At 42.9% G+C, this 14,281-nt stretch overlaps 1 protein-coding gene across 6 annotated transcripts in view; it reads right to left on the reverse strand.

Annotated features, from left to right (window-relative positions):
- mypn (myopalladin) overlaps positions 1–14,281 on the reverse strand; it is a 288,573-nt gene that overhangs the window by 233,043 nt on the left and 41,249 nt on the right. For 2 of the 6 annotated variants that reach the window (XM_063071520.1, XM_063071519.1), the window contains exon 1: positions 2,598–2,852. The exons of 2 other annotated variants lie outside the window; for them this stretch is intronic. In XM_063071520.1, coding sequence (XP_062927590.1) covers positions 2,598–2,626 — 29 coding nt within the window. In that variant the 5' untranslated portion in view covers positions 2,627–2,852. Of the gene's footprint in view, positions 1–2,597; positions 2,853–3,377; positions 3,580–14,281 lie in introns of those variants that run through there. 2 more of the 6 variants (XM_063071521.1, XM_063071524.1) reach the window with 2 other exon arrangements.

Genomic DNA, 14,281 nt, shown 5'->3' on the forward strand with positions numbered 1-14,281 from the left:
GTCTGTTCTTGTCATCCTTGCAAATACAGCAGAATTCAGGCCTATCTATATGGAGGCCACAGACTCACTTTGCAAGCTGCATGATTGTTGCTGTAATTGAGTTAAGCAATCACATCTAAAATAGTGAATCAGGTGTTAAATTCTTATAAGCCCTTCAGGTGTACATTATGATATAACTGTATGTGTAAGGCAGGCATGGTGAGCTCATGGAATCTTCAACTCTGCCCTGAGCAGGTCCTTGCCCATTTAAGCTATTTCCTGGGTACTGTCTGCACCAGGTTCTTTCTGCTCACTAGTACCAGGTCTCTTATGACATCAAATCATCTATCTTTTTCTCAAATTCAGGGGTGAGCAGGCGATTTCTATATTGCTGTGTGTAAGCAACAGTTCTTCAGTAGTGGCTCCTAGTAAGTAAATAACATTATCTGCCAGTCAAATTGTGTGATCAGCTGTACATATGTCCAAGCTATTAAAAATGCCCAGGCTGTGAAATGATGAAGCTGTATAGTTTTATTGCCATTTTAAGGCTCAACAAATTCAGCATAAGGTAAAACCAACACCTCAAAATCACCTGATAAAAATAAATTGCTTGGAGCTAAAACTGGGGGCAATCCTCGGCTAGCAAAAGTTCTTTGTGATTTTATGTCGCTGCAATGGTAAGATGGGGAAAGAAAACAAAGAACTTCACTCCTTACCTATTCAGAACTTGGGACAGAAAATAAACAGGTACTAAAGCAACATATTTGAACTGACATCCATGTTGCTGTGTAGATTCCCGTTCTGAGTCTTTATTAAACATTGGAAGCAAGGGATTATACACTCATTCTTTTACAGCATTCACTGTCATTTCCCAAGTAATGCGTCTAAATAGCCTTGCTTCAGGTATCATACTGATTTGCATAAATTTCATTTTTTGGTCAGTTGCTTTCAAGTTTTTAAAGAAGAAATTTAATCATGCAGCATTTGCAATATGTTTTAGGTGCAGTCACTCACACTTCAAATGGGCAACACTCTGGTACAGCTAATAGAGCCACTGCCTCACAGTACCAGAGTCCTGACTTCACCCAGGTTGCAGTGTGGAATGTGCATTTTCTCTTTCAAACCATGTGGGTTTCATTAGAGTGCTCCAATTTTGTCCCACATCCAAGGACATGTAGTTAATTAGCTACTACAAGTTGCCTCTAGGTGTATTGGTGAGTGGTGGAATTTAGGGGAGACGATGGAAAATAAGAATAAAAGTGTGACTAACGTAGGATTTGTGTGAATGGGTGGGTTGACCCATGGATTTCATGGGTCAAAGGGCCTATTTCCATAGTCTATGACCCTACAGCTCAACTTGATCAGAACTATACACCATTGCACTCTGTAATCTTATAGCCAGCAAATTCCTTGTTCTAGTGTTGATATCAAACAAAAGATCATTGCTGCTTTGATGAAGAATGCAGAAGAGCAGCATAGGGTATATATAAAAATCTGGTCCTAACTTGATGAAACTGCTGCACAGAATTATATCCCACAGGGTCAGATGAAAGTTCTGCAAACCTCTGCAGTTGTGAATAGTGACGAACAATTAAATAGATGACATGGGTAGGTTGTTCTAAGAACATCTCCATTTTCACCAAAAGAAACATGAAAGGGGTAAAGACTAGGCTAAAGCATATTCAGCCAGAAGTGTCATGTGGATGGTTCAACTTTGCTTGACCTAAGAACACCATTGTTATATCTGATTTCAGGAAATGGCTGAGAGCTATGGACATTTTCTTATAATGTGGGAAACTAACCAGATAAGTGCTTATCATAAAAACCTTGATGAATCTAATTTAGCTAACTACCTCCAAAACAGTTATTTCTCAGTCATTCACAAACTGAAGGACTATACAGTATCATTAGCAGTGCTTTCAAGCTGCATTTATTCTCCACTAACTTGTTTATTGATGCCCAGTTTGGATATCAAGTATAACTCCAAATCTCATCATAGCCTAATATGAACCAAGTGGAATTCTAGATTAGAAATGAGAGCAACTATCTTTGATATCATGTCAGCATTTGAGAAATGTAGCATGAAGGTTCACTGGCAAAAATCGAGTCAAAGGGCCTCAAAGAGAAATCACACCATTTGTTAGAATCACACCTTTCACAAAGGAAGATCACTGTCATTATTGAAATTTAATTATCCCAACCCCAGAATATCACTGCAAGAGTTCATGGCAACAGTATTGTTGGCCTGTTTTTAGCTGGTTCATTGATTTTTCTTCTAATATATCAAAAATGAACTGCTGATGATTGTACTGTGTTCAATTCCACTCACAACTGTTTAACAAATGAAGCAGTTGATGCTAGCAAGAAACAAAGCTCAAACATTCAAATATGGGCTAGTAAATGGCAAGCAACATTCAGATCACAGGAAACAGGCTATATCATTTTTAACAAAGTTTAATCAGTTCCTCGTGATATTCGTATACATTACTGTTTTTAAATCCCCCACTAACAACATTTTTGAAAAAATGGGGGTTACTGGTAACAGAACAAGAATGGCCATGAAATACTGTGCTACAGAAACAGCTTAAAGCCTGGGTATCCTGTTGTAGGAAACTCACCTCCTGATACCCCAAAGCCTTTCCACCATCTACGAAGAACATTTGGGAAGCACAAAAGCATATTCTTCACTTGCATACAGCTCCAACAACACCCAAGAAGCTCAACATCATCAGGACATCTCAGGTTAAAGACATAAAATCTGCAGATAGACTCCTAGTCAATGCTCCTAGTGCATAGATCTCTGAGCTGACCACATGTTACTGACACTCAAATCCTAGAGAACTGCAGAGGAAACATTGCCTTTCCAACAGAGCTCTTTCTGCAGCTGTTGTGTATGTAAATTCTGTGAGCAAATATCCTAAGCACTCATCTAATAATAGTCTGTGATATCATTTTACTACACAAAAATCAAAGCAGTATCTAATTCATCTTAAAATTGTTTCAAATACTGATATAGTGACAAAAATACATTGAATTTTAGACATGGCTCTCAAAATGTACTGGGAAATGAGATATTTCTATAAAAACCATGATGTCACTGATATCTAAGGCATGTGTGACAGAACGCAAAACAACAAGAGCTTTAGTCGCTTAACAAGATAAAAATATATCCTCTAACAAGTGCTGAGTTCGAGTCCAGACAATATCCAATCGCAAAGTTTAAATAAGATTTCCAGCACAAGAGTCTAATTCTTGAGTCTTAAGCAGAAACATTATGGCCTAATGAATGTTATTCACTATGTGAACTATAATTCAAAGAGCAAATTACTTTCAATTCTACATTGACCTTTATAAATCATTAAAGACATCAGTTCTGCATTAAATGAATAAAACAATACCTTCTGACTGGCCCAGTGGATGATATGATCTGAAAATCTAGTAGTGGAAGTTACCCTGTAGAAGTTGGAGATGAAAGGTGGGCAGCACTGCAATCCTGCAGGCCCCTGGGACAAGAGAAACTAACAGTCCGGAGGTTGTTACAGAGTTAACCTTGACGTTGATGAGATAGTGGGAAGCAGCACTGGGTAACCTGTCACCACAGTACCAGTTACATTTGTCAGCATACTGAGTCTGAAGATATTTTAGGGAGGTCATACCACGTGTCTGGCAAATGTCATACCTCATTGGATAGAAGAGTATGTATAAAGTATAGCAACACCTAAGACAACATTTGAATAGCTGAAACTCTAATATTTCCTTGGTGGATATTCCAGAAATCTTGATTCATTGGTCAGTACTGATCCTCCATGGGAATGGGAGTGCATTATTTCATGGCTGCTTACTTTGCATGCAGAAATTAAGTCCAAAATTTAGATTTGAAACAATCATTTTATTATGAAAGTATAGGTGAAATATGGAAGCATGTTTCATTATATTCCCCCATGGCTGTTTAACAAGTGGGTTGAGCTAAAAATAGGGATGACATGTCAATAATTTTAGTGGCAAAGATTAGTATGCTGATTTAATCACAATCGTATAGTACAAAACCAGGCTCCTCAGCCCACCATGTTCATGCCAACCATCAAGTATCTATCAACACTAATCCCATTACCAGTATTTGATCCAAAATCTTTTGTATCCCGGCAATTTATGTGCTCATCCACATATGTCCTAAATGTTGTGAGAGTGCATGCTTCTATCAGCCACTCAGGCCCTATGTTCAAAATCCCAAACACCTTCTTACCTCTTACCCCCGTCCCTAAACTTCTGCCCTCTGGTTTTAGACATGTATTCTGTAAGGAAGAACATCCTATTATCTTTTGTATCTATGCCCTTCATAATTTTGAACTCTCACCTCCTCCATTCCAAGCGAAACGTGCCTAGCCTGTCCACTCACTCCTCATAACTTAAACACTCCATCCCAGGCAACTTGCTGGTGAATCTTCTCTGTACCCTCTCCAATATTCTAATATAATCAATATTCCCTAAGCCCTCCAGCATTTCTCGTGTAAGACTATAAGACACAGGAGCATAATTAGGCTATTCAGTCCATCAAGTCTGCTGCACCATTACATCATAGCTGATTTATTATCTCTCTCAACCTCATAAGTCATAGAGACACAGAAAACTATAGAAATCAGTCCTTCAGCCCATCTAGTCTGTGCCGAGCCATTTAAACTGCCTAGTACTATCGACCTGCACCCACACCATAGCCCTCCATACCCCTCACATACATGTACCTATCCAAACTTCTCTTAAATATTGAAATCAAAATCACATCTATCACTTGCTCTGGTAGCTTATTCTACACTCATACTACCCTCTGAGTGAAGAAGTTTCCCCTCATGGTCCCCTTTCACCCTTAACCCATCACTTCCAGTTTTAGTCTCACCCAACCTCAGTGGAAAAGGACTGCTTTCATTTACCCTATCTATGTCCTTCATAATTTTGTATGCCTCTATCAAATCTCCGTCCAATCTGCTTCATTCTAGGGAATACAGTTCAAACCTATTCAATCTTTCCTTCTAACCCTGGTCCTCCTATCCCAGCAACGTTATTGTAATTTTTCTCTGCACTCTTTCAATCTTATATACATATTTATTGTAGATAGGTGATCAAAATTACACACAATATTCCAGATTAGGCCTCACCAATGTCTTATACAACATCAACATAACATCTCAACTCCTGTATTCAATACATTGATTTAAGAAGACCAATGTGCCAAAAGCTTTCTTTACAACCCTATCTATCTGTGACACCACTTTCAATAAATTATGGACCTGTATTCCCAGATCCCTTTTTTCTACTGCACTCCTCAGTGCCCTACCCTAGCAAAGATTAGTATGCCTACTGTGTAAGACCTACCCTGCTTGGTCCTCCCAAAATGCAACACCTCACACTTGTCTGCATTAAATTCCAGCTGACATTTCTCAGCACATTTTCCAACAGGTCCAGATCCTGCTGCAAACTTTGATAGTCTTTCTCGCTGTCCACTACACCACCAATTTTAATGTCATCCAGAAATTTACCCAATTAACCACATTATCATCTAGACCGTTGATATAGATGACAAACAATGGTCCTGCACCATCCCTGTGGCACTCCACTAGTCACAGGTCTCCAGTCAGAGAGGCAACCATCTACTATCACTCTCTGGCTTCTCCCACAAAGCCAATGTCTAATCGTATTGACCACCTCACCTAGAATGCCAAAGCAACAGAACCTTCTTGACCAACCTCCTATGCGGAACCTTATCAAAAGCCTAGCTGAAGTCCATTTAGCTACCATTCGCTGCCTTACTTTCATTAACTTTTCTGGTAACTTCCTCGAAAAACTCTAAAAAATTGGTTAGGCATGACTTACCATGCGCAAAGCCATGCTGACTATCCCTAATCAGTCCCTGTTTATCCAAATACTGATATATCCAATAACTTTCCCAATACTGTTGTCAGCCTCACTGGCCTATAATTTCCTGGATTATACTTAGAGCCTTTCTTAAACAATGGAACAACACTAGCTATCCTCCAATCCTCAGTACCTCCTCTGTTGGTAAAGATTATTTAAATATCTCTACTAGGACTGCTGCAATTTCTACACTTGCCTCCCACAAGGTCCAAGAGAACACCCTATCAGGTTCTGGGGATTTTTCCACCCTAATTTGCCTCAAGGTACCCAACACTTCCTTTTCTGTAATCTGAATAGGGTCCATGACATCGCTGCTGCTATGCTTCATGTCTATAAATTCTGTGTTTGTGTCCTGAGTAAATACAAATAATCCATTTAAGATTTCCTCCATTTCTTTGGCTCCATGCATGGATTATCATTTTGATCTTCCAGAGGACCATTTTGGCCCTTGCAATCCTTTTACTCTTAACGTATCTGTAGAAGCCCTTAGGATTCTCCTGCACCTTGTCTGCTAGGCAACCTCATGCCCTCTTGATTTCTTTCTTAAGTGGTTCCTTATTTCTTATGCTCCTCAAGTACCTCTTTGTTCTTACCTGTCAATACCTGCTATGCACTTTCTTCTGTTTCTTAACCAGAGCGTCAATATTTCTTGAAAACCAAAATTCCCTAAACCTGTTGTCTTTGGCTTTTATTCTGAAAGGCACATACAAGCTTTGTGCTCTCAAAATTTCACTTTTGAAGGCCTCCCACTTACACCTTTGCCAGAGAACAGCCTATCCCAATCCATATTTGCCAGATCCTTTCTAATACCATCAAAATTAGCCTTGCTCTAATTTAAAATCTCAACCCAAGGAGCAGACCTATCCTTTTCCATAATTATCTTGAAACTAATGGCATCGTGATCATGAGATACAAAGTGTTCCCCTACACAAAATGTTGTCACTTGCCCTGTCTTATTCCCCAGTAGGAAATCAAGTATTGCATACTCTTTCATTGGGACTTATATCTACTAATTACAGAATCTCTCCTGAACACATTTGACAAACTCTGTCCCATCAAGTGCTTTTACAATATGGGAGTCCCAGTCAATATGTGGAAAGTTAAATCACCTACTAAAACAACCTTACGTTCTTGCAACAGTTTGTGATCTCTCTGCAAATTTGCTTCTCTAAATCCCATGGACTGTTGAGTAGTCTACAATATAGTCCCATTAATGTGGACATACATTTCTTATTCCTCAGTTCCACCCATAAAGCCCCACTAGAAGGATTCTCTAGTCGGTCCTAACTGAGCACTACCATGATATTTTCTGTAACTAGTAACACCATCCTGCCCCTTCAACACCTCCCACTCTATCACGTCTAAAACATCGGAACCCTGGAATATTGAGCTGCCCATCCTACCCCTCCTCAGCCAAGTCTCACTAGTGGCTACAATATCATTATTCCGTGTGTTGATCCATGCCCTGAGCTCATCTGTCTTTCCTTCAATACCTTGCATTAAAATATACATAACTCAGAACATTAGTCCCACCATGCTCAACCTTTTGATTCCTGACATTGTCTGAGATATTAACATCTGTGTCCACAACCACTCCACTATCTTTTCTGACACTCTGCTTCCCATCCCCCATCCCCCCGCAGCTCTAGTTTAATCACACTCCACCCCCCACCCCCCCCACCCCGCACCATGCAGTACCAGCAAACCTTCCCGCCAGATTATTAGTCTCCTTCCAGTTTAGGTGCAAGTTGTCACTTCTGTACAGGCCCCACCTTCCCTAGAAGAGAGCCCATAATTCAAGAATCTGAAGCCCTCACTCTTACACCAACTCTTTAACCACACGTTAAACTGTATGATCTTCCTATATCTGGCCCTACTAGCACGTGGCACAACCCTGGAGGTCCTGTCCTTTAACTTAGCACCCAACTCCCTGAACTCACTTTGCAGAACCTCGTTCCTCTTCCTGGACCACGGCTTCCGGCTACTCATCCTCCCACTTAAGAATGCTGAGGACTCAATCTGAGATGTCCCAGACCCTGGCAGCCGGAAGGCAACATACCATCCCGGAAACTCATTCTCATCCACAGAACATCCTTTCCAGTCCTCTAACTAATGAATCCCCTATCACCGCAGCTCACCTTTTCTCCCTGCTTCCCTTCAGAGCCACAGAGCTTGACTCGGTGCCAGAGATCTGACCACTAAGGCTTTCCTTTGCTAGGTCATTCCCACCCACCACCAATCCTCAGCGGCATCCAAAGCTGTCTACCTGCAATGAGTGGGGTGGCCACAAGGGTACTCTGCACTGGCTGCTTAATTCCTTTCACCCTCCTGTCAACCAGTTTCCTGTGTCATGCACCTTGGGTGTAACTACCTCTCTATTTGTCCTGCCTAACACTCACTCAGCCTCCTGAATGATCCAGGTCCAGCTCCAATTCCTTAACACTGAGTGTTAGAAGGTGCAGCTGGATGCATTTTTTGCAGGTGAAGTCATCAGAGACACTGGAGATCTCCCTGCCTTCCTAGACTCCACAAGAGAGGCACTGAACTATCCTGTCCGGCATCTCTACTGTTCTAACTGTGCAATTATAAAGAAAGAAACAATAAATAAATCGGAAAAAAAGCTACCTACAGCTTACGCAACACACATCAAAGTTGCTGGTGAATGCAGCAGGCCAGGCAGCATCTCTAGCAAGAGCTGCAGTCGACGTTTCAGGCTGAAACCCTTCGTCAGGACTAACTGAAGGAAGAGCTAGTAAGAGATTTGAAAATGGGAGGGGGAGGGGGAGATCCAAAATGATAGGAGAAGACAGGAGGGGGAGGGATGGAGCCAAGAGCTGGACAGGTGATTGGCAAAGGGGATATGAGAGGATCATGGGACAGGAGGCCCAAGGAGAAGAAAAAGGGGGAGGGGGGAAAACCCAGAGGATGGGCAAGGGGTATAGTCAGAGGGATGGAGGGAGAAAAAGGAGAGAGAGAGAAAGAATGTGTGTATATAAATAGATAACGGTGGGCCATTAGCAGAAGTTAGAGAAGTCAATGTTCATGCCATCAGGTTGGAGGCTACTCAGACGGAATATAAGGTGTGGTTCCTCCAACCTGAGTGTGGCTTCATCTTTACAGTAGAGGAGGCCGTGGATAGACATATCAGAATGGGAATGGGATGTGGAATTAAAATGTGTGGCCACTGGGAGATCCTGCTTTCTCTGGCGGACAGAGCGTAGGTGTTCAGCAAAACAATCTCCCAGTCTGCATCGGGTCTCGCCAATATATAGAAAACCACATCGGGAGGACTGGACGCAGTATATCACCCCAGCCGACTCACAGGTGAAGTGTCGCCTCACCTGGAAGGACTGTCTGGGGCCCTGAATGGTGGTAAGGGAGGAAGTGTAAGGGCATGTGTAGCACTTGTTCCGCTTACAAGGATAAGTGCCATGAGGGAGATCAGTGGGGAGGGATGGGGGGGGGGAACGAATGGACAAGGGAGTCACATAGGGAGCGATCCCTGCGGAAAGCGGGATGGGGGGAGGGAAAGATGTGCTTAATGGCGGGATCCCGTTGGAGGTGGCGGAAGTTACGGAGAATAATATGTTGGACCCGGAGGCTGGTGGGGTGGTAGGTGAGGACCAGGGGAACCCTCGAAACGTCGACTGTACCTCTTCCTGGAGATGCTGCCTGGCTTGCAGCGTTCACCAGCAACTTTGATGTGTGTTGCTTGAATTTCCAGCATCTGCAGAATTCCTCGTGTTTGTGCTACCTACAGCTTCTCGTCTCCTCTCACTCAAGCCTCTCCTCACTGAAGCCTCAAAGAGCTAAAGCCTCAAAACCCCACTCAAACACTGTCCACACAAAGGGAGGTTTGCTTGCCCCACCTTACTTTTATTTGCTCTTGCTAATATCCAACTGGCCACTGTTCAAATGCCGAAACTCCTGTGAAGCGCTGCTTTTCAATGCCTCACTGACCAGTATGAGTAGGTCGCCTGCCTGCTCCCTGTAATTTTTGATGCTCTGACTAATCAAGAACCCATCAACTTCTGCTTTACATATAATGAATTACTTAGCCTCCACAGCCATCCATAGTAATAAATTCCACAGATTCAACACACTCTGGCTCAAGAAATTCCTCATCTCTGCTGTAAATGGACATCCCTTCATTCTAAAACTGTGCACTCCAGTCCTAGACTCAACCACGATATGAAACATCATCCTCTCCACATCCTTGCTATCTAGGCCTTTCAATATTCAATAGGTTTCAATAAGATCTCCCCTCATATTTCTAAACTCCAGCAAACACAAACCCCACCCTTTTCAGTATTCCCAAAGCAAATCAGCTCACAATGATAAACTTCCATATGCCATTGTTCTACCAATTGATCAGGACAATCTTGTAATCTCCTACCAACATCACCATTTTTTTGACATCTGCAAACTTACAAATTGTATCTCCCACATTAATTTCCAAATCATTCATGTACATAAGACAAGAAGACCATAAGACATAGGAGCAGAATTAGGCCATTTGGGCCATCAAGTCTGCTCCACCATTCAATCATGGCTGATTCTTTTTTCCCCTCCTCAGCCCCACTCCCTAGCTTTTGATGCTGTCTGTGTCTAATCAAGAACCTATCAAGCTCTGCCTCAAATATAACCAAAGATCTGCCCTCCACAGCTGCCTCTGGTAATAAATTCACCACCCTATGGCTAAACAAATTTCTCTGCATCTCTGTTTAAGGTGGACACCCCTCTATCCTAAAGCTGTGCCTCCTTGTCTGAGATTCCCCCACCATGGGAAACAGCCTTTCCATATCTACGCTGTCTAAGCCTTTCAATATTCAAAAGATTTCAGTGAGAACCCCCCCCCCATACCATCATTCTAAATTCCAGCGAGTATGGATCCAGAGCCATCAAACGTTTATTGTATGATAACCCTTTCATTCCCAGAATCATACTTGTGAACTCCTCTGAACCCTCTCCAATGCCAACACATCTCTTCTAAGATGAGGAGCCAGAACTATTCACAATACTCAACGTGAGGCCTCACCAGTGCCTTATAAAGTCTCAGCATCACATCCCTGCCTTTGTATTCTAGATCTCTTGAAATGAATGCTAATATTGCATTTGCCTTTCTTACTGCGGTTCAACCTGCAAGTTAACCTTTAGGGTGTTCTGCACAAGGATTCCCAAGTCCCGTTGCATCTCAGAATTTTGGGTTTTCTCCCCATTTAGAAAATAGCCTGCACCTTTATTTCTACTACCAAAGTGCATGACCATGCATTTTTCAACACGGTATTTAATTCGGCACTCTCTTGCCAATTCTCCGAATCTGTCTAAGTCCTTCTGCTGCCTACCTGTTTCCTCAACGCTACCTGCCTTGCCACCAATCTTCGTATCATCTGAAAACTTGGCAACAAAGATATCTATTCCATCATCTAAATCATTTATATACACCATAAAAAGGAGCAGTCCCAACACCGACCCCTGCGGACCACTAGTCACTGGCAGCCAACCAGAAAAGGATCCTTTTATTCCCACTCGCTGCCTCCTACCAATCAGCCAATGATCTGATGCCAGTAACTTCCTGTAACCTTGGGTACTTAACTTGGTAAGCAGCCTCATGTGTGGCACCTTGTCAATGGCCTTCTGAAAGTCCAAGCATCCCCTTTATCTATCCTACATGTAATCTCCTCAAAGAATTCCAACAGGTTCGTCAGGCAAGATTTTCCCTTAAGGAGACCATGCTGACTTTGTCCTATCTTGTCCTGTGTCATCAAGTACTCTATAATCTCATCCTTAACAACTGACTCCAATATCTTCCCAACCACTGAGGTCAGGCTAACTGGAATATAATTTCCTTTCTACTGCCTTCCTCCTTTCTTAAATAGTGGAGTGACATTTGCAATTTTCCAGTCCTCTGGCACCAAGCCAGAGTCCAATGATTTTTGAAAGATTATTACTAATACCTCCACAATAATAGGTAGTGAGGGTGACAGCAATCATTTCCCAAGCTAATTTGGGATCCAATTTCCCCAAATCTCCATGTATCATATGCGTTCAATCCTTATGGACATGTTTGCAATGTGGCACTTTGTCAAAGGCCTTACTGAAGTCCACATTGGTTACAACAATCACATTGCCTTCACCAATATACAGTGAATTCCGGTTAATTGGGCCACTGGTTAATCAGGTCAGCTGCTTATTTGGGACAACACTTAAAGAACAAAAACTAATTGAGAAAATAGCCAGGATTCCCTTTGTCTGTTTGGGACCTAATGGCGTTTTAGCTGTTGTTTACATTCAACCATTCGCGAATGCGAATGTAGCATGCAACACTATTCTTTTGACCATCGCTAGAATACAAACTCAATATCCCAATGCTTTTGTGGCTGTTACTGGGAGTTTTAATCATGCTTCTCTAGAGGCAACGTACCAACTTTTTACAAATATGTCAGCTGCCCCACACGGGACCTTCTGTATGCGAACGTAAAGGACACACACGGTGCGGCTGCCCTTCCCCCATTTGGCAAATCTGATCACAACCTGATCCTGCTAACACCCGGGTACGTGCCTCTTGTCCAGTAGCAGCCTGCACCAACAAGGATTGTAAGGAGGTGGGCTCAGGATGCTAATGAGGCACTGCAGGAATACTTTGAGAGGATGAACTGGGGTCTGTTATGTGAGCCACACGGGGAGGACATTAACAAAATGACTGATTGTATAATAGACTGTATCAAATTCTGTGAGAACACCATCTTGCCAGCCAGGACTGTACACTGCTTCCCCAACAACAAATCCTGGATCACCAGGGACCTGAAATAACTTTTGAATATGAGGAAGAAAGGTCTGGAGGTAGACAAGTACTGAGGCGAGTACAGAGTTAACTGAGGGTAAAGCTGAGTGAGTACAAAGAATCCCACAAGAGGAAGCTGGAGCACAAGCTCCAGCAGAATAAGGTGTGTGGTTGGGCATGAAGCAGATCACTGGCTTCAAGGTTAAGGAAAGGAAGATCAAGGGCTGCCTGGATAAGGCTAACAAATTGAAATTGTTTTTCAACAGGTTCAGCATGGGACCTCGTGCTGTCCCCTACCCCACTTGCTCAAACCACACACCGTCCCTGCCCCTGAAGCCTTCTCACTCCACCTCTCCCTCTCTTCTGGTGAGTGCTTGTGTTCAAAACACCCTCCCCAACTTTGGAGTATCCTGTCTCCATGGGGATGACCACCCTCCCGTGCCTGACTATGACTGCAGGTCAAGTTAAGAGACAGCTGGAGAAACTACATCAAGGCAAGGCTGCTGGACCAGACAGTATTCGCCCCAAGGTACTGAAGGCCTGTGCGAGCCAGCTGTCTGGTATTTTGCAGCACCTTTACAATGCGAGTCTGAATCAGAAAAAGATACTGGGGCAATGGAAGATTTCCTGCTTGGTTCCTGTACACAAGAAGACAATTCCATCTGAACTTAATGACTGCAGACCAATTGCTCTCATATCTCACATGATGAAGGTGCTGGAGAAGCTGGTCCTGACCGCAGTTGAGATCTTCATTGACTACCAACCTCATGTGGGAGTGGATGATGCCATCATCTACCTGTTTCGGAGAGCTCACTCCCACTTGGATGATGCTGGTGGCATTGTGAGAATCACATTTTTTAATTTCTCTATTGTCTTCAATACAATCCAGCCACCTCTTCTGAGTGAGAAGCTGCAAAGGATGGGCGTAGACAAATCCACTATCTCCTGGATTACTGTCTACCCAACAGATATACCCCAGTTTGTACAGCTGGGTAGTTCTCTGTCTGAGAAGGTGATAAGTGCAAGGGACTGTCCTGTCGCTGTTTCTGTTCACACTGTACACCTCAGACTTTCAGTACAAATCAGAACTTTGTAACTTGCAGAAGTTCTCTGATGACTCTGTGGTGGTTGGGTGTATCAGAGGTAGGCAGGAGTTGGTGTACAGAGGATTGGTGGATAAGTTTGTGGGTGCGGGAGGAATCACCTCCTCCTTAATGTGGCCAAAACCAGGGAGATGGTGATTGAGTTTAGGAGGAAAAGGACTGTGATGTGTCCTGTATAAATTCTGGGAGAAGTTGCAGTGGTGGAGGAGTACAAATACTTGGGTGTTCACCTGGAGAACAGACTTGACTGGAAAACCAACACCAAGGCTGTTTACAAGAAGGGGATGACCAGCTTCTATTTTCTAAGGAAGCTGAGATCCTTCAATGCGTGCAGCAGGATATTGGAGATCTTTTACCAGTCTGTTGTATCAAGTGCAGTCTTCTTTGCGGTTTTATGCTGTAGGAGTAGCATCGGTGCTGGTGCTGCAAAAAGACTAAATAAACTCATCAAAAAGGCTAGATCTGTCCTTGGCTACAGCTTGGGCACTTTTGTGTTAGTGGTGGAGAG

This window comes from Mobula hypostoma, chromosome 19, assembly GCF_963921235.1.
Source record: "Mobula hypostoma chromosome 19, sMobHyp1.1, whole genome shotgun sequence".
NCBI classification, from domain to species: Eukaryota; Metazoa; Chordata; class Chondrichthyes; order Myliobatiformes; family Myliobatidae; genus Mobula; species Mobula hypostoma.